The sequence below is a fragment of the Tyto alba genome, unplaced genomic scaffold (genome assembly GCF_018691265.1).
Source record: "Tyto alba isolate M040663 unplaced genomic scaffold, T.alba_DEE_v4.0 Super-Scaffold_38, whole genome shotgun sequence".
NCBI lineage: Eukaryota > Metazoa > Chordata > Aves > Strigiformes > Tytonidae > Tyto > Tyto alba.
The window spans coordinates 23,047,408-23,068,871 of record NW_024881313.1 but is presented as its reverse complement, the minus strand read 5'-3'; the positions used below and the strand labels follow the sequence as shown (position 1 = coordinate 23,068,871).

General features: G+C 39.9%; 1 protein-coding gene across 2 annotated transcripts in view; it reads right to left on the bottom strand.

Moving 5' to 3' along the window:
* The window catches only part of GPR158 (G protein-coupled receptor 158), a 196,947-nt gene that overhangs the window by 43,931 nt on the left and 131,552 nt on the right, over positions 1-21,464 (bottom strand). For both annotated transcript variants that reach the window (XM_032991213.2, XM_032991221.2), the window contains exon 6: positions 11,021-11,130. In XM_032991213.2, the coding sequence (XP_032847104.1) occupies positions 11,021-11,130 (110 nt within the window). The remainder of the gene's footprint in view (positions 1-11,020; positions 11,131-21,464) is intronic.

The window sequence follows — 21,464 nt, the reverse complement described above, 5'->3', positions numbered from 1 at the left end:
ACCTGGCAGTGTTAGGTTTACGGTTGGTCTTGATGATCTTACAGGTCTTTTCCAACCTAAATGATTCTATGATTCTATGTTTGGCATGCTGTTGCAGTGCTCTATTACTTTCGGGTATCTCCATGACATTGTACCTTGTGGGAAAATCAAGTGTCACCACTTGTTTGGAATTCCTGCACCACGCTTCAATGCATGGCACATGCCCACTCTCTCCTCTGGGTGAGATATGGGTTATCTTGGGCATGACTAAATTTTCAGTCAGAAACACAAAAGCCATTTGTTAGCACAAAAAACTTTAATATATGTAAGTGTCATTTTGGTACAGGAAGAACTCTAGAACAATTGTTCAAGGGTCTAAGTATCTTTGATGAGAGCTAGGGGTTCTGGGCAAAGATAAATGCATACCAAAGTGCCACATGAAGGAAACAGAAAGCACAGGAACAAAGTTCAAAGAGGAGTATAAATAAACAGTAGCCGTCACCATCATGTTTCCTGCCCACACAAGGAAAGGATATGAAAACACACAGAATGGTCAACAACGATTTTGTGTCTTGCCCATGTCAGTGATCCTGATGGTGAAGCTGTGCAGCAGATGCAAGTGCAAATTCCAATAAAGAATGTGAAAAAGAGTAGCATTTTGTTCATTGGACTTCCAGCCCTGAGGTACCACTGTTGGAAGCAAACAAATTGAACTAAGCGCCAGCCAATATTTCTGAGGAGCGACACTGACAAAATTTCCTTACAAGAGACTGAGCCACAGACAAAACTGAACATTACATAATATATGTCCTTGCAACCCCCTACATTTTAATATATTCAAATGGAAAAATGGTCAATGTATCTTTTTACAGGTATAATAAGTTTTTATTCATCAGAAGCCAATGCTAGCTGATACTCACCAGACGCCATCAATTGCTACTTCTAAAAAGAGTTTGACAGTCACCACCTACAACGTTCCCAGAGCAATACAGAGGCTATTTTCTCAACTAGCAAAGTATGATTTGCGAATTGAATAAAAATGTGTAAGAGATTTGGTCATTGCAGCCACAGTCTCCAAAGCATTTGAAAAAGTACAGAGGAGTAAAATCCAGAGCTGGCTTATGTTAATGTCAATTTTTGGCCTTCACAATAATCCAGAAAAGAGCAACTAATATCTGAGAATATTTGGTCCAGGCACCAGTTTTCCCAGTATTAAAGATCTGCATTAGGGTAAGTGATCAGGACTCATTTCAAAGCAGCTGGTGTATCCCATTAAACAGTACAACTATAAATATGTCATTTCAGTTTATAAATATGCTTATTTTCTCAATAGAACCATATTGACATGAATGCTATCATTTCTATTGCATGTTCATAAAATAGAGGCCAAATATAGGACTAACCACTAAATTATATAGCTCAATTAGTTGTATAACACAGACCATTACATTTTTCTATAGAAACTCCTGTAATTTGTACAAGTATTTAACTATAGAATATCTTCCAATAAGGGATTCAGTCTTCTGAAAGCAGCACAAAAAAATTCCTCATTTCTCTTGTTAGGTTTTTCAATAGCTAAGCACCCTTCTGAGAAGAATTTGTGCCAGATTGCTCATCTGAATTTCTCTGGCTTTGGCTTCCAGCTACCAGATCTTATTAAACTTCAGTCCAATAGATTAAAGAGTCTTTTGTGACTACTTTTTCTCTCCCTGTTTGTTTATACACCACACAAGAAGTCATCTCTCAGTCTTCTTGCTGATCTAAAAAACATATTAGATTTCACAGTATCAAGCACTTTTTCCAGTCATCAAATACTTTCTGAACCACATCCACCTATTGCACACCTCCTTTAAAAATGTATCTCAGAACAGCACATAATGCATTTGCATTAGTCTCAAAGATGTCACCTCCTGCTGCAAAATCAATTCTCTACTGATAACCTTTAAAACTCCGATTCCCCTTCAATTTTGTGTCTTTAACTAGTCCCTAACTATAATTTGCCTTTTGGCAGTATTCAAGTATATCCTTTTGACTAAGACCAAGTTCTCAAGCAATAAAGATTACTTTTAATTACTATCCTTTCTGAAATAAAATTTACCATTTGACCAAGCTTTGTGTTATCCACAAAATTTATGAGTAATCACTTTGTGCTTGGTTCTTCATTGCAACTGAAAATGCTAAACAGTATCAGGCTTACTCCTGATCCTTCACAGTAGCCCACCAGAAGCCTCCCCTCCACTCATGATTTTTCACTGACAATCAGCGTATGTGATCTGCAAATCTCTGCTTCCACTTCCCTGTGATCAGCCCCTGGAGTGCGTGGAGTGTGAGTCACATTCTTAACTCCCTGTTCACACTCCTCCACAAATAGCCTATACCTCATGTATTGCAGTGCAATGCCTTGTTTCTCTTTCATGCCATAATCCCACCCAGCAGACAGCTGGGCAGCAGATACTGTTCCACCAACTGATTTTGTCCTTCCCATGTAACAAGAAATAAAACCACTCTGAAGAGCTACATTACTTGTATCGCAAGTGCCTACCTACCTGGAAGGAAAATGTTGCTGTATTCACCACAACACGAAGTTTTGCCACCTGAGGGGGTCCTGGACATGGATAAAGTCTCTGAGAAGATGGGTTGCAGCTCCAGTTCTGAAGCCCTTCTGCTATCGTATAATCTGATGTGAAAAACCAGTCCTTTCTCCCATTACCTGCCATGGTGCACTTGCACCATCAAAAGACATCTGAAAGGCCTAGACAAACTCATTCTACTATGATAAAGCAGAACGTGTGCTATATTAAGGTGATTTTAAAAAGCAGCCTATGGAACTGTACAGCTGTATCTACAATATTTTATACGAATTAAATATTAATAGGAATATGGATGAGAGTATTTTCAGGATCACAGTGCTCTAACAATCTTATGTACTTTATATGCCTCTGATTTTTTTGCTTAAAGATGTTTATTAGTCCCACTTCTACACTGTGCTCCATCAAGATTAATTCTGCACTGAGTGTCTTTATAAACAGTTGTGCTACATCTTATTAATTTATACATATGAAAGTAGATATTTTACTCAGAAATACGAAACAGAACCATTATGCTGTCTAGTTAAGGCTAGTTATTGCTTGAGAATGACAAGAATACAGGAGAGCTAAATAGGATTTTAATAATGTAGATTTTATTGGGAAAAAAAGACACAATAAACCAGAACGTGACTCTTATTTAATCTAGAAGAACCTCGAAAATGAGAATTTCATCTTGAATGTGCATCATGCAGGAATGCTGTATGTTATTCACTAATTTTGTTACTTAAAGTTGTTGTCTAAAGCCCTATTTTTTTGTATACCATAAAAATAAACAAACTAGCAAAGGTTTGCAACAGGCAAGAGAAATGAATTACACTCAGAAAATTAATTAATTAGGTTAAGACATGCTAACAAGGAAACAGATTTTTCCATGACCAGTCTAATTAGTGAAATTTTGTTCCTTCTGAACTCCCACTGTGTGTGCATACACTTTTGCTGCAAGACCAGGTCCCTTCCTCCCTAAATTGTATCTCCCAGCCTTGCACTCTGACTACAGCCCTTAAAGCCCCTGTTCCTCTGTCATTTCCTTCAGCAGCCAGGCACAGGGCACAGCGTGGGAGCAGCCAGCAGCATGTGGCTGCCAACCACCCAGGGCACATCAGGCAGAGAGGGACCTGTTCATGTTGGGGGTTTCAGCCTTTGCTCTTTGGGAACATTCATAAGGTCTGTTTTCTGCCCCGACACTGTTTTTCACAAAGTTTTGTAGGACTCGGTATGTACCACCTTCTCTTCACTGCTATCCTTGAACTATCTCTTTCATGAAAAAGAAGCATCGGTGATGTGAACTTCAAATACATAAATGACATAAGAATCCATGTACATTTTCTATGCACTGTTTTCCTTCTTGTTTAAACAAAGATGGGTATGTGGGCTACAGGTGGAAAAGGACAGGGATGCCCTCCTCTCATAGAAGATTTACTTTTTTCTTAATTAAATTAAGTTCATAATAAGTACAAAAAGTACCCAATGCCTATCTTTTTACCTCATGTCTCTCTTAGCTGAAACTAGGTACCTCCGTCTCATCTGAGTCATCACTACAAGAAAATGAAGCTGATTATAGTGAGGTGACAGCAATGCAGGAAGGCTCTTTTTAAAACCTTACAGTTTCTGCACTGCTGCTGGCTCTGATACTCAAAGCAGCATCATGGAGCTCTTGCATGAACACAAACTGAACAGGGAGAACAGGGAGCTACAGCTGCAAGAGCATCAGAGGCATGGAGCTCCAGCAGCCCACAACATAATGTAGATTGCTGTGAGCCCTTCTGGGACAAGCACTGGCAAATTTTGGAACCTTCTTGAGTTAATTTTCCTTGTAGAAGAGAAACTGGCAGTACAAAACAAGTATCTTCTCAGAGCAGGATGTTTATCTTCAAAAGTCCAGCTTCCCTTCTTCCTGAAGTCAGATCAAAAAAAGCAGTGCTCAGGCAACAATGTTCAGCCAAGGCTTCAGACTAAGTGTCTCTCCCCCCTCCAGAAAAAAAAGTCTTCATGTCTTCATTTCCCTTTCTCCGGGGATCTGCACAGACTTGTGTGCCAGACACTGCACTTAATGCTTCTCTGATGGCAGTTTCATGTCTGACCACATACCCCTTCTCTTCTCCTGCTTAAGACAATGCAGAGAGAGACCAGGGAAACTGCACACTGACCCTCCTTCCATGAGGTTGCATGGAAGATACAGAAACACGGTGCCATTGAGCTTTGTTTGCATTATCAGGAATTAAAGTTAATAAGGAAATTTGAGATTACGTCTTTGTTACATAACTGTACAAAACTAACATAAGTTTTTATCAGTTTTATCTGTTAATTCAAACCCAATTCCTACAAAAAGCTATCTCACACAAGAGAGGAGTACTTTAAAGTTTATGAGTCTTGGAGTCAATTCTAACTCAAGTTGCAGCCTGCCTGTTTTCAGAAGGAGAGGGAAAATCACTCATTTGTAGACAGTTCCACAAATCCCTCAGAAGGAGAGGCATACAAATTCTCCTTCCAGAGCCTAGGTGAGATTTATAGCAGGTTTCAGCACAAAGAAACACGGAATAGATCCTATAACATATACCCATAGTGTTCACAGCAAGTTTGTCTCAGGATGTTTGGCCTTTAGAGGGGAATTCACAGTGACAGATCACTTGGCTTTCTTGCAGCTGATGCTGAGATTTATTTTGTGGGAATATAATGAACAGGAATAGCTGCCTCTGAGCATTTACCATAAGATCCCAGGAACTAGATTTACAAATGAACAGAGCTTCATAAATATAACAAAGATTAAACTTTTCAGGTGCTAAAATATGCTACTTCCAGGGAAGAGAAAGACAAATGGTCTGGATGGTTATAGTAAGTCTCTACGATGTAACTGCTTGGCTGAACCACCCCTTTTCCTGCCTTGCACACAGACTCAAACAGCTAATCCTACCAGTCAAAACAGAAAAACCTCAAACAATTCCACAAGGCAGTATCAGACCAGAGCTCAGGACACTGCATTTCTGCAATAGCAACATCTGCCTCCAAAATAAGTTTTCCCCCTTTTGTTTCACATGGGAAGACAACCACTACAGACCACATCCAGCAGCAAAATCCAACAGTGAATGCATTTGCCTGAAGCCACTTCACACTTGCCTTAAGTGTGCCATAAGAAATAAAACAAATAATTTGATAGAAATTAAATCTCCCACTTTTCTGTAGTGTTCAACCAAAATGACCACGAGAGACTGACTCATTTCAAAACCAAAGGGTAGCTCACTGCTACAGCTGATGCTCATCTCACTTTCCTTGCCCACCTAGGCCGAGGTTATACAGCAACCACTACTCCAAGACAAAACTTCTCTCTGTGGTGCTTCTTCACCAATGCCCCTTTTCATGGAAACATCGGGCAGTGGTGTACTGGCACTATGGCACTATCATCTATTGGCAATATGAACTGCAAAATACTGGCCTAGGGACCACCCAGCTATACAGGCTCCAGCTGCTGCCCCTTTCTGCATCATGTTCCCACCAGCCACTTCTAGTCAGGATCATCTGTATGTTCTTTCCCTCCCCTATTTACAAGAAGAGGTTATGCCACATCCTCCTCTTTCATGTTATCAACACCAATGCACCCAAGTGCTTCAAGAACCAAACTGACATAATCTTTAGTTTCTCTGCTAGTACGAGTCTTCTGTAAGATACTGAACCACGACACGCCACACTGCACTGCACACTACCCACACTGCTCTTCTCTCTCCTTTCTTTACCACCTACAAAGATCTGTAGGAAGGGCCACTACTTGCTCCAACTGTACCAGATGGCAAGGCACAGCAACATAATCTTAGCACAGCATTTAGATGAAGTGCAGAATTGCCTCATAGTGTTAACATCTTCTTGTCCCCCCACTAACGTGCCAATGTCACCATCACTACTTACAAAAAAGCCACTGTGTGTCATTGTCTTGTGTTCCATACCTGGAACATTACCTTCTCCATACCTTCTCATTCTCCTCACTTCCCCACTCTCCTCTTTTTCTCTTAGTAATATAAGAAATGAAGACTCCCACAAACTAGAGACCCATTCTTGGGTTTCATTCTCCTAAAACATCTGTTAGTTATCGTATGTATATACATGCACACACACATATACATAAGTCTGTATGTATATACCTATAGCTTTCTTCCATTCTTATGCTTTAATCCAGAATTAAGGATCCTGTATTAATCCTGACACCAAGGTGGTAGAAGTTCAAAAAATATTAAAAATAATGAGATAACCTGTTCATAAAATACAGGGCTTGAAAAAGGACACAGGGTCTTCAGTCACAGAAAAAGATACTGAAAGATGCAACATGAGCAGCTCTTTTAAATCCAAGAGGTTAAATCTGAAACATCATTATTTCTTGAGGGAATTATTTTGCAGTTGTGGTGGGCTGGCCCTGGCTTGATGCCAGGTGCCCACCAAAGCTGCTTTATCATTCCCCTTCTCAGCTGGACAAGGGAGAGAAAATATAACAAAAGGTTCATGCGTCTAGATAAGGACAGGGAGATCACTCACCAATTACCATCATGGGCAAAACGGATTCCACTTAGAGAAAATTAGTTTAATTTATTACCAATCAAATCAGAGTAGGGTAATAAGAAATAAAACCAAATCTTAAAAAAAATCCCTTCCCCCCACCCCTCCCTTCTCCCCAGGCTCAACTTTACCCCCAAATTCTCTACCTTCTCCCCCCCTCAGTGATGCAGGGGGATAGGGATTGGGGGTTGCAGTCAGATCATCACGTTGTCTCTGCCACTCCTTCCTCCCTAGGAGGAGGACTCCTCACACTCTTCCCCTGCTTCAGTGTGGGGTCCCTCCCATGGGAGACAGATTTCCACAAACTTCTCCAATGTGAGTCCTTCCCATTGGCTGCAGTTCTTCACGAACTGCTCCAGTGCGGCTCCCTTCCATAGGGTTCAGTCCTTCAGGAACAGACTGCTCCAGTGTGGATCCCCCAAGGGGTCACAAGTTCTGCCATCAATCCTGCCCCAGCGTGGGCTCTTCTCTCCCCGTGGGCCCAGAGATCCTGCCAGGAGCCTGCTCCAGCACAGGCTTCCCACAGGCTCACAGCCTCCTTTGGGCATCCACCTGCTCTGATGTAGTGTCCTCCCCAGGCTGCAGGTGGGTATCTGCTCCACTATTAACCTCCATGGGCTGCACATATTCTCACTCCTCTCTGGCTGCAGTTGTGCAGGCTTTTTGCCCCCTTCTTAATTATGTTATCCCAGAGGTGCTACCACTGTCACTGATGGGCTCAGCCCTGGCCAGCAGCAGGTCCATCTCGGAGCCAGCTGGCATTGGCTCTTTCAGACACAGGGGAAGCTTCTGGCAGCTTCTGACAGAAGCCACCCTGCAGTCCCACTGCTACCAAAACCTTGCCATGCAAACCCAATACAGATGAATTCATTGTTGAGGAAAGTGTTGAGTTTTATGCTCGTGGCTCTTCTTAAGCTAGATTTCTTAAATTAAGCTCATTTCCTTACCCCCATCCTTCCACCCCCATAAACATCAGCTCATTATTTTAAAAATGCACAATGAATAAGAAAGAGGCAATTTAAGATGAGGCACTGTAGAAATTGACTGTGACAAGTGTTCAAAGAGTGCATCAGTACATGACTTCCCTGTTCTTTTACTCTTCCTTAAGCATCTGCTTTTGGCTACTCCTCTTATTTCTCCTTGGTGCTTGACCTTAATGAAACCTCAAAGACCTCCTACAGGGAAAAAAAGCCACAAAGAAAACAAGTGCTTCCCGTGCCTCCTACCTGGCTTTAGACAACCTTCATGCTCCAGTGCTACTCAAAGCACCTCATTTGTTGAGAAATACAGCTTTAGACTTCCTGGTTATCATTAATAGTTGGTTTTACACAATATTGGTTTTCCCGTTAAACTTAGAAAAATCACAAGTTCCTTGCTAGCAATCAGTTCTTCCCCCAGGCAAGACACAGGCTACCTGCAGGAAGGAAGCAGTGCTTGTCGTAACTATTTGTGGTGTCTGAAGTAAGCCGTTATTCAACCTTGTAATGACTGTAGATTAAATTAGATCTGCCAAAAATTTCTACCAAATTTCTATTAGCATCATATGATTCCTAATTAGCAAAACTGTTGCAAATGTATATAATAAAACCTATATCTATCTTGACTCAGTCTTTTGCAAGGCACACTTCCTGACCAAATATTCTGTACTAAAAAAAGACCACATTATCATGAATGTAGGAAATGAATGGTCGGGATACCTGGGTAGAAAACAAAGATAGAATCCTAGAGAAAGTAATTCTAGATTAATATACTAAACAGGACAGTTCTTTCTCTTCATGTTTCACAAAGAAATATAGAATTATTCATGTTGGAATTACATCAGAAGGTCATCTAGTGCTCACAGCAGGCTTAACACTGAATCCAGACCAGGTTGCTCAAGTCTTTATCCATTTGGGTCTTGAAAACCTCGAAGTATGGAAATTCACAACCTCATGGGCAACCAGCTCCACTACTTAATTACCCCAATAGTGAAAATATTTCCCTGTATAACATTAACCCTGATGCTAATTTATATTGTATAAAGTTGAAATCTCCCATTTCAATTTGTCATTGTCTTTTGTTCTCCCAATATACTTCACTGTAAAAAGCATGGCTGCAACTTCTCAGTAACCTCCTTGTAGGTGTTGGATAGCTGTTGTTAAGTCCCTCTAATGCCATCTCTTCTCCAGGCTGAGACAAGCCCTGTTCCCTCAACATCTCCTTGTAGGGCAAGTGCTCCAAGCCGTGACCATTTTGATGGCCTTTTACTGAACTCAGTCAGGTTCACTCATGTCTTGGGAGAGTCCAAAACTGGACACAGCATTGTAGATACGGTCTAAGGCATGCTGTGTAAAAGAGAATAACCACTTCCCTCAACCTTCTGGCTGCTGTTCTCTTCATAAAATCCAGTCTGATGCTAGCCTTCATCATTCTGTGCTGATCAAGGATGAGGACATAATTCATTCTTGATTTCTTATTCAATCCCTGTCCCATTTGCTGACCCTGTCAGCACAGGTGCCAAGTAACACCAAACAGATGAATGAGCAAAGCAGAAGTGCAAGGTTTTCTGCCCAACTTTGCAGCCTGTTCTCACTTCAAATAAATGGAAGATGAACTGCCCTGTCAGGATATTGCTCCCTTGCATCATGTAGAATCATATAAACAACCTGTTAGGATAGCAGAACTGCAATGACAATGTGAGTCTTCCATAGTTTTAGGCTATTTCTATATATAACTGAGATACAGATAACAAACCATCCAAGCAAAGTCACCAGCTCTGTTAGATCTTTTTTATATTGCTCTAGTTGTTATTCTTTTTGCATCAGAAATTGCTCATCCCAGAAAATACCATGACAGTGTGGGATTTTCTGGATGACTTTCAATGCAAAGATGTAGCCAGACAGCATTATACAGTCAGAGCTTATCAGCCAAAGAGTATACTTGTAACCGGGGACACAAATAAATGGGAGCTGCAAGAAGAGGCTCTATTTCAATGGGAAAGCAGGGTTTTCCACCTAAAATGTGGCAAGCCAAAAGTGCAACATGAAACACAAGATATTCTCAGTCCTCATTCAGTTTATGAGCATGGCATCAATCTCCTCCATCTAACATGCCAACACAGTAATGAAACTAAACTAAAAAGATGAGCAAGCCTCCTTCATCCAAGGTGTCTAGGTACCAATATACACATACGGCATATCTCTTTGCTTCAACACAAATACATATAGAATGTATCAGTAGGTTTTTTTTTTTCACTAATGTTTAAAGAGCAAAAATCATTAGGATTTTATCCAGGATATCCAGAAAAGGCTTCAAATTTTAAGGGAACTGTAGAAGTGGGACTTGAAGTTGGGTCTCTGAAACTTAATCTCTGAATCACATGTGAATGCACTGCCAACCCCATAGAACCCAGAATTACACACACATTTTTGCTGGCAGGCACTGATGCTGTGAGTGTGTGGCCTGTGCTGAGACTGCCTGAAGAAAGCAGCCCTTGATTTATAAGCCATAAGAAAACATAGTAAGTATATATGCCACAGTGTATTGTTTTGCCTACCATTGTTGTACCTAAATGCTTAGAAAGCGTATCTCTATGAACACTTTACAGGGAAACTTTTGAACGCTTTTGAACACTGTGAACACTTCTGTCTTTTCCTATATTCAAGGAAAATAAATTCACATTCTGTGAAAAGGGGTTCTTGTACAATTTTACAGCTAATGTATATATTTTTTCTTCAATTCCTGTCTGCATTCGTAGTTCTCTACTGGGTTTAGTAGCATGTAATTTGATCAGGAATAATGAGGAGAAACACACAGTGCTTTTAAAAATCAGAAACGGCGCTTGTTTGTTATAATATTTGCAGCTCTTCTATCTAAGTACCCACACAGATTGCACATACTCCCACAGAGATGGAAATTAATAATATGTGAAATACCTGTGCAGTTTGAGCGTCACAGTTCCATAAACAGTAGCAAAGCCCAGAAGACGAACCCATCTTAGGAGAACACAGCGAAATACACTTGGCTCAAAATACAAAATGACAACCTATAGAACAGAAAGATAGAGAGAGCTTCAGTACTGCTTTAATGAGAAAGTAGTTCTTCATTCAAATGCAGAATAGTTGCAAAACAGGACAGCAGACATATTTCAGCTTGTACTGCTGTATATTTAGATTTTCTAGTAAAGTGACGGGATGATCAGATCGACCAGCTGGCACAGTTCTAGGCACCAACTCCTTTTGAAGGGAGCTGGCAAAAGCCCCGTGACAGACGGTGAAGTGACAATACTTTTAAATGCAATTCCACTGACTTTTCTTAACCAAGTGAAAACATGTACCCAAAGAAGAGGATAGAACAGACAAGGACATTTTCCTTGAGCTATGCCAGTAATATGCAGCTGGCCTAATTCTGGTTTGATGGACTGTATTTACTAGGTTACACTTCAAAGTCACTCCTAATAAAGCTAGCAAAACGATAGCTGCTCATTTTTCTCTGTCAACTATTCTGCCACACTAAAAAATGATTACACTAGCCTCACTCTGTCCAAAACTCCAAAATCGCGATGTCATGTCTCTTTCTTATTCTTCACCATACACTTTCCCTAAGTTATACCTAATTCCCCTATGCATCACCACTTTCTTAATGAAAATAACCTTTTTGTCACTTATGGATTTCTCTAATCACAATAACAGAAAGGTCCTACTTGTCTTTTGCTCTATTTACCAAGTACCATGAATGACGACAGCACTTTAAACAGTAACATAAAGCTAATTCTGCAGGTATAGTGCATACAAAAGCATCATTACCATGTAAAATGCCACCCTTGTCTACAACAAGGCTGCTCAAATGGTGGACTCAGTCATGAACTAAACCAGGAGTCCATCTCCTCTCATTCCAACAGACGTTGTCTCTGGTGTCCTAAGGGATGATCCCATATTCCTTCCCACTCGTCCAGCCCCACCAGGAGCCTGCTGTCCCAGGGATTTGGCTGTACACTGCCCTTACCCCACCTGCAGACCCTGCTTGGTCCAGCAAAGCTAGATCCAGTGCATCCCACCCATCTGACCAGAACTTGGTAGAACGACCCAATGCACTGTAGTACAAATTATTTGGGTAATCCTGGTCTAGAGAAAGAAAGCACTGAAACATTTCAGGCCATCTGCCACAGCTTCATTTAGAGTCAGTACATTCTGGCAGTAGAGGTAGTATTGTGCCTACCGGCTGCCACATGATATTATTTTCCTAAGTAAATGCTTTTCTGTGTGGGAATTCAAGCCCAGGATATTGGCCAAAAGCCCAGGACTATGTCCTTTGGGTGACATAGACATATTTAGGGAAGTGGGGGCAAAAATGGCAGACATGTGGGCTGAGAGAGATAGAAGAAGCTGCTGTGCTTTGCTGGCATGTTTCTTTACAGCAGAATCAAGCTATTCCTTTAAAAATATAGTTTGTTGAATCAAACCACGGTGCAAAATTTAATCTGCTTTTTTCACTGTTATTGGGCTGATATGTTTCATGGTAGACATTTTCTGAGAATCTGACAAATTCTGCATGTAGGGAAGGGAACAGCATGGAACAAAAGGCCCACTTCTCCTTGGAAAATCAGCTGGAAACCAAAAATTCATCCACACACGCATAAGCATGTTTATGTAAAATGAGCATCCAGAAAGGATTTTCTCAGAAAGACCTGACTGATAGTAATGGCCTCTTACCCGAATGCACAGCTATACACATTAGGACAGCTGCAGAACCAGTGCAAAGTCTGTAGCAGTATCCTGCCTCCTGAGATTTGCCAGAGGGTAGAAAACACCCTGTTTCATCTTTGATTATTCCAAATTAGAAAAACAATGTCAAAAAGACTGGCATACAGAGACTCTGAACATTTCAAAGTTGATCTGAAAGCAGATTTTTTCAGATGATTGAAATGGGAAGACCTGAAAACTTTCCAGGCATAGAATTTTCTGAACAAGGGCAACAGCTCTCTTTGCCATGCAATCTGACACAGCAATTTTATCTGCAGTTGCTTGTTGAAATATTAACTGCTTGTATCTAGAAAATCTCATTGATTTGCATTGAACCATTTGTATGAGCAGCTGAGGCATTTGGCTAGCTATCAACCAAGAAAACACCACTTCAAACGCAGCATGGTGTGAGCTGGCATGTAGCAGCTCACTGTGAATGCTGCAGAGGCAAGGCTCTGTTGGCGAGAACTGTTCTCATTTTCCCATTTGAATGTAGACACATTTTAAGTACAACTTCATCCAGTGGCCGAGTATATTGCAGAAGTAAGAGCAGATCTAAGTTTGATTTCCTTTTGGGTCATCCTGTGTTTATATGATGGAGAATAGTTACAAGGCCCTCTCAGGGGCCAACATCCATTTCTACCTATTATTCTGTAACTTGCATGTGATCTGGCACAGACCAAGGCTTTGAATAGCAAGAATTGCTATACTTATGTTTTGCTTGCTTTTTAGGCTTACCAGAATGTTATTCTAAGAATATGTCATTCCCATTCCCATCAGGGCTCACCCGGATGTTCAAGCAACCGCCCTCTCCAAGCTCTTCTCAGCATTGTCTCCCATAAGTGAATTCACTCTCATAAGTGAATTTTAGTGGCACAATTTTAAACTGAATAATCTTTAATGGATTGGAGCCAACGGGCTACAGAAACACTGCACTGGAAGCTCAGTACACCAAAACCCATGCTCAAGTTTTTCATCTCAGTGGAATCACATTCTTGCAAAAATATGTATCTGGTGAAAAGTACTGCTGCTGCACTCCATCCCTCACTCCCCCTAGTGAAAAAAGAAAAAATAAAACCAAACAAAAAAAGAAACATAACACAGAGAAGTCTTGGTCTTGTTTCATATCAGCCTCTTCTACCTTCTGGTTACCAAAAGTCCCGTTCCCTACTGTTATTCCCAGAGATAAGCCTTCCTTAAAGTGACAAACAACATGCAGCAAAGGGTTGCTGAGCTCCAGGCTAGGAGTGTAGGATGAGCACAGGATTCACCCACGTACCCAGGCTGCTCTCAGCAGAGCAAGGGAATCCCTCTGCAGTTCTAAAAGACTACTCTGCCCACCAAAAATCTGACAATAATTCATTTTTACTTTTCACTTTTATAATGCATTAGACCATGACAGCAGCATAAATCTCGTTAACAATGCTTAGAGGTTTTGCTGATGGATGTCATAAAGCCTGTTTTCTGTATATAAGGAAATGTGATACCCTTTGTTTTGCCAGCTCATGAAATCCATTTAAATACCTGACATCAGTTTCAGTTCCTTAGACAACAAAGAACTGGGGAAAAAATATTTGGAAACCAGAAGAAGAGAAATCAAACACTGCTTCTTCATGCACCAGTTACTGCAGCTGTGCGTGAGACTTCATAAACTGTGGCTCATCTTTGGCATTTGGACAAATGCATTTCGATGTTTGCTTTTAACCTCAACATGTTTTAAGCTATTATTACTCATGCCAAAACACTGTCTCAATAGTCACGCTACTACTTGTGGAGTCAGAGATGAAAAGACTTTTTAAGGTCACCAGCTAACTGTCAAATATGTTTAGAGCTGGAGAATTACAGACATGGAAGAGAAACTTAGCTTGCTGACACAGCTATCAGCCAGCTCAGTTATTCAGCTGCCAGGATGAACAAACACACACACTCTCTAAAGACAATGGGTAAAGCCAGTACAGGCACCCCGCCCACTACAGCAAATTTTTGTTACCAGGATAGGTAGGATAGTGAAAGTGCAAAGAGAACTAACATTGAACAATTTAATGTTCAAAAGCATCAGAGACATTGTCCTCACAAAAAATAAGCAAATAATGAGTTTTATAGTCTCAGTGTCGTTGCTTCTTAAAACAGATACAGGATTTACAAAGATTCCTTAAAAGAAAAAAAAAACAAAACAAAACAAAACCCAAAATTCCTTATCAGAGCTCTGTAATGTTAATAGTGAGCAGTACTTCTGTGAAACACAAAATAGTCTTGTGCTTTTCAGGTTAACTTTACTATATATAAGATGATTAATTTTGCCTTTCACCTTGGGTACCAGATCCAGGCAAAAATATTTTAATACAGTGCAGTTCCCCAAGGTGCACTGACTGGGATTCAGTCTGCCTAAATCAGACATATGATTTCTATCTACATTGTAGGAGTCTAGTAAATCAGCCCTACCAATGCGAGTTCCATTGATAACACACGGATAAAGGCAGGTACCTTGAAGAAGCTTGAAGAAGTTCAGGACTTCAGCTACTTGGACAGAATCTTGGCCTAAAGGCTTCAAATACACATCTCCACAGACTAGAAAAGTACTTCAGTATTTATTTTAGGAAGGTTGCTTCACTATATATCAATTAATAATCTGCACTGGGAGGACTAAGCCAAACACTCTGTAGCTAGCTGTAACAATTTTGTAATGTATTCAAGGCAAGATGCTTTTTGATTCTTAAGCCATAAAAGTCACACGAACAGATCAAAAACTCACCTTCCTTTTCAATCATCACATTTCTATACTCCACATTGAGAGGGAGTGGGCAATGCTATAATGTCTCAAAAGATCATAAGTCAAAGAACAAATATTTTTAAAAATATGTTGGATTCTCAGTGGTACAAATCCTAAACCTAAACATGAAAAATTTTGAGCAGGACCTTAAGTCAAAAAGCCCCAAAGTGTTCACTTTGGAACTCTTCTTATTTTTGCCCTCAGTTGTAGAATCACAGAAGGCTTTGGGTTGGACCTTTAAAGATCGTCTAGTTCCTAGTGCCATGGGCAGAGAAGTTATCCGTGTTAGATACATGGAAATTAGATACAGAGCTTAGAATCTGAGCATCAGCATCATCTGGTTATGGATCCAGGGTGAAAGTCATCTACTTTAGATAAAAGCAATGCAAGAATATTATTTTTTTTTCTCATTTTGCATTTCCAATAACTAAATTTCTCTTAATATTGTGCACAGTTAACCCAAAAAGCCGTACAGGAAAACTACCTGCTTTTTTTAATTTAACTTCAGAATTTACTGCAAGTAGTCTGCACAGTTCAATGCAGGACATGACGCAGCCATTTAAGATAATGCCTTTTGGGCTAATTCCATTAACAAGCATCTAGGAGATACTGTGAAGAGATCCATCCGATCTGTTCCACTGCCCAACACCATCTGCCCTTGCCTGACTGCAATAGCTGTCTTGGGCTGTCTCTAGTCAATTCTGATATGGAACAAGCCATTAGAAGCTTCCTCTCAATATCCTGCTGTGCTTTGAGGTGGGCAGTCTTATTCTGCCATGTTTCGGTAGTTTCTTTCAACACATAAAAATATCCTTCAGGGTAGCCTAGTCCATCAAGTCACCTATGAATGCTTCAGTCCTAATACTGAGAAGGGATTTCCTGCAACAGAGATGCTGTTTCCAATGTTAGATAAGCTTGCCATCCAAACTCCTAACAGTCTGGCACTATGCTTTCTAGAAAAGGGACCAATCCACTTGTATGTGGGCACACTGCCATCGTAACAGATGGGCATGAATGAAGGCATTCATGAGCCTGTGTACACTATGGGCACCACATACCACTGTTCAAAACATGATTCACAGCTCAGAGCATCTGCCTAAATATTAGTGAATGCACAACTCATTATCCAATCTTGTACTACCAACAAATATTTCCGGTGCAACTACACAAAATATTTTAGAGGTAGGATAACAACTGAATATATACTTGGGTTAAATACATAAGAACACTTCCATCTCCATCACATTTTTTTAAACCACATTTGCTTTTTAAGCCATAACTTTTTATTCTAATAGGCTTATGGACACACAGCACCATCAAACCCTTTAAAATTCGCAAATTTTAAAGTAGAGTTGTGCTGGATCATTAGCTCAATGCCTCTGTAAAGCACACAGTTGCTGCAGGAAACCATAGTAACTACTTAGTAGGTTTTATTCTTGCATCTGAATTGGAACTGACTCAAGTCCCCAGTACACAGCGTTGGAGGCACTATGCTCCTGGGGGCAATACATTTCAGATAAGATGTATGTCAAAGTCAAAATACTTACAGCCTTTTAAGATCTTTTGGGCTTCTTCACAAAAGAAGACAGGTTTTTCCTAGCTGCCCACACAAAGTCCAGCTTGAAATTCTGCCTACTGAAATCTTCTTTTCCCTCCTACTACACTTTCAACTGTAGATAGGTTTTCTCCATTGACTGTCTTAAAACATATTTTAAACCTCTGGTTGTGTTTCAGCATAGGCATGTCTTGCCTATAAAGTCTTTTGGAAGTCCACGACGCAGTATAAGCGCATAACCACGAGCACCAGTGTAAAATACAACGACAGACTTCTAGAACTCGATTCATCGGAATGCTTTGCTATCACTAAGTTTTATTGTACTTTGGATTCATCCCCATCAGGCAGTAACGGCAGATCTCTAAAGCTCTTTATGGAACATATTTTTACAGTGGAGCTCATTTAGCCTCCTGAGAGATTTATCTGGTGATTAAGCAAACAGAACCTTCAAGATCATTCTGGTTTGACATAAGACTGCATACCTAGAATGCCTTTTTATTGATATATCTTCAATTATTTTCCCTCTTTTTTTTTTTTTTTTTTTTTTTCTTCTTCTGGTTCATAAGGCAGATTTCATCTAATACTTAACAAGACACTGTTCAATAGGTTATTTTGAGGAAAATAAATGTCCATGTGACTTCCAAGATGCTGTCATTTCTCTCCCCCAACTGGAAGATGAAAAGTGATATGTCACACATCCTACCAGCTCTGGAAATACTCATTTATAAGTGACCTGAACGCATGGCCTGAAAATGCATTTATTTTCTATAAATTCTAGCCTCCATTTAGAGTTACTAATGATCCAGCCTCACTGTTCCTATTTACATTGGCCTACTGAACAGTAGTCTAAAATCAAGTAATAAAAGTTAACACATAATCCACAATATCTTTAAAAAGAGACATGCTTGCACTCTGTAAACAGGTTTGTTTACAACAAATGAAGTGTTATGCCCCAAAAGGCCCATGTAGTAAAGAAGGATTTTTTTTCCTAATAATAGTTAAAACTTTGTCAGAAAACTCTTCCTTAGCTTATGAGAGACATCAATTGATGCCCTGGCTGAATAAGTTATAAGTGCTAAGGGTTGTAGGGTTCCCCAAGGGTTAATTCACAACCAACCAGAAAAAGGAAACAAAAGAAAGACAACACCCTAAGTCTGTATCCTCTTTGGGGAAAGAAAAGTGTAAGAACTAATATTACCAAAAGGACTAGACTCCCGCCCCAGACAGCTGTGGGAACCTTCTGAGGAATTGAGGAGAACAGAAATTTCCTTGAAACCAAGCTAAATCAAGAGATGAGTTATCACATATGTTCTCTGTATCTATCTCTAAACACAGAAACTAAAGCACAGCTTTTCACTGTAATAGAATAAACTATCTTTAACTGTAAACTTCTCAAATACAAAGAGAGATTTCAATGGCACTGGCCCAGGGAGCGGTGATCCTAAAACAGTAAAACATGGTCATTCAGGAAGTATTAGGTCTCCCAGTCTAAGGGCCTATAGGCACTGAGCTGCTGGAGGTAGCAAATCCAATTTCTTGGGGGCAGATGTTTGCCTGGGAAAGGTGTCTTCCTGACCACTGTGAGTTATTGGATGCTTCTGCAGCATTCAGTACAAGACAGGGAGAAGGTATGAAGCTCAGAAGTTCTTTAGAAACCATAACAAGGTGTAGCACAATGAGCAAAATACCTAATACTGGAAAACGAAAGACTGGAAAAAAAAAAATATCTGTACAATAGCTCTAGTCACATCCTCCCATAAGACAGAAGAGAAAATAAAGTCTGGATTGTACACTACTCTTTCTTTACTCTCATTCAAATGTATTTCTGCTGCACCACCACCATAAAGCAAAAGTGGCAAATAAATACTTCTGAGGAAATCTAAACATGAATGGGCTTGGTTGGCCCAGTGGATCTTCTTATCCATCTGCTTTGATGTGCCAGTTATTTCTCCCTCTTTGGTATGTATGTATCCCTCATATATATATTGTCTCACTTCTGACAGCCTCACATTCTTTAATACAGTGAACCTAACAGCAGCCTGAACAGCCTCAGAAGTCAGTCCCTGAGGACTTGAGAGTTGGCTGATCTCAGCAGTTCAGAGACTTCAAGCTGGCCAGATGTGGACTTGGCTGGATGTCAGAAGTTTCCATATTACCACAGAAGGTTTAAAATCTGTTCAAACAAGATTTTTAAAACCAGAAACAACTGTTGTGTTTGAAAATTTAAAGCCCACCAGAATCCATGTAGCTAAACTGTGCACAGGGGAAAAATGTTTTTCCCGACTCATGTAAGTCACCAGCCACAGCCTTGAAGCACAAAATTAATGCATAATCATTGATCTGATTTTAAAGATACTTAGGAGCTAGCCAGGGAGTTAGGAGTCTTTGACTTCACTGAAAGGCAACTACCCAAATATTTTAAAAATATCTGTCTCCCTGTCTTCAAAAAGAGATGCAAGTGTTAAGAGCAGTGTAGATCACACTGACGCTCTGCACTCTTTCGTTTGATGTTTCTTCTTCCTAAATTTATAAAAAAGGCCTTGGATTACTTTCCAGTTAAATAATGAAATATGTGCCAAAATGTGGGTTTCCTGATCAAGCAAATGGTCAGGTTTTGAGTGGAGATTATTAGATATGCTCTGTCAGCAGCAATACTAAAAGCAAAGATGAGCAGGCGGGACATTCAGGGCTCCAGCCACATTCATGCTAAGGATGAGACGAGAAGCACAAGTGAAGCATAGAGGAGAAGCTGAGCTCCTTATTCATTCAATGCTTTTATTTTCACGGTTTGTGTTACATTAAAAAAAATGTAATTCAAAATTTATAGAAGTAATTTCATCAGAATGTTTTATCTAGACAACAGGTATGTATGCATACACATACTTCAAAAAGTGTTCACACCAGTGCAAAATTATGAAAGTGGAAAATCAAAGGAAGTTGTAAAGTCAAAATATCTTCTAAAATATTTGCTTCTTCCAGCAGTTAACTTTTATAATCCAACTAGTTCTTTCATCTGTTCATATGTGTTTTCTTAAGTGTGACATGCCACTTGGGCAGATGACAACAGTCAACTGAACGTCCTAGTTTACCTACTTCATATGTGAAAAAACTCCCACTTTCTTATTGGGTGTACTGCTATCACCTTTTCTTAACAAAGATGTGGTTACCCAAGAACCAGAAAGATAAACATTTGAAGGAGCTGAAACATCTTTAGTGAAAAAGGCAATGTCTATTTATCCCAGTCATTTGTCAAATACTTGTCACATTTTAACAAGAGGGTTAAGAATATGCTAGTTTTATTTTATGAATAAAGAAGTGCACTACACAGTACAATATTTTATTATAAACAAGGAAAATCCAACAATTCATTTTAAGACCACATCTGTGATTTTAAGAAAAAGGAACCTTTTAAAAACATAATGGTAAAGCAGTCTATATTAAAATAAAACTTGCAAGAGCTGCAGTTAAATCAAGATATAATAGACTAAATTATTTAGACCAACTTATCAAGTATACTTAATGCAAAACACAGGTCATCGGACTCACAGAGACTTTTGCATTTCATTACAATATGGCTGAAATCCCTACAAATATACAGTACTGAGAGGGAGTTTTATGTGAGTATTTTAAAATAGTGACTTCTACCCTGGAAAAAGAAAACATGCAGGTATGTAGAGTTCCAAAAATACCTTATCTCCTGGTCTAAATGTAACAAATCCAGTGAAATATTTAACACCAAGTTTGTGAGAAAAAAACTACATGATGGTTTAGGTTCTTCAGAAATATCTCCTTCCTAGCTGCATCCTCTCTCTGAACTACATGTTGGGCAGGTCCATGAGCCAAGGTAGGAATTTTATCGACAACAACTTTTAAGATGGTTACTTGGAAAAGACAGTAGGGACAGACCAGGTCTTTGAAATATCCTCTTAAACCACAGCAAAGAGTAGAACAGAATGGGCTGTTACCCTCCACAGGAAAGTTTTTGTCAGTATTTATTCTGACAACCAGTAATTTAGAAAACCTCTCTCCACAAAATACCAGCCAGGCATCTGAATCCAGTCAGTGCTGATTAGTTTACTGCAGACATCACTGCTGGAACTATTGACTTTTCATTTTCAGCTTATGTACCTGTAGCAACAACAGCACTGGGGACAAACCAAAGGCCACGGTGACAAACCTCCAGAGGAAGTGGTGGGAACACTCCACCTCTTCATGTTCCCAAACCAAGAACAGATGCCCGTCTGGGCAGCCTGCTTTAGGTAAAGTGAAGCTATCAGCCTCAGTAGAGAGGTAATTGGGTGAATTGTGAAAAT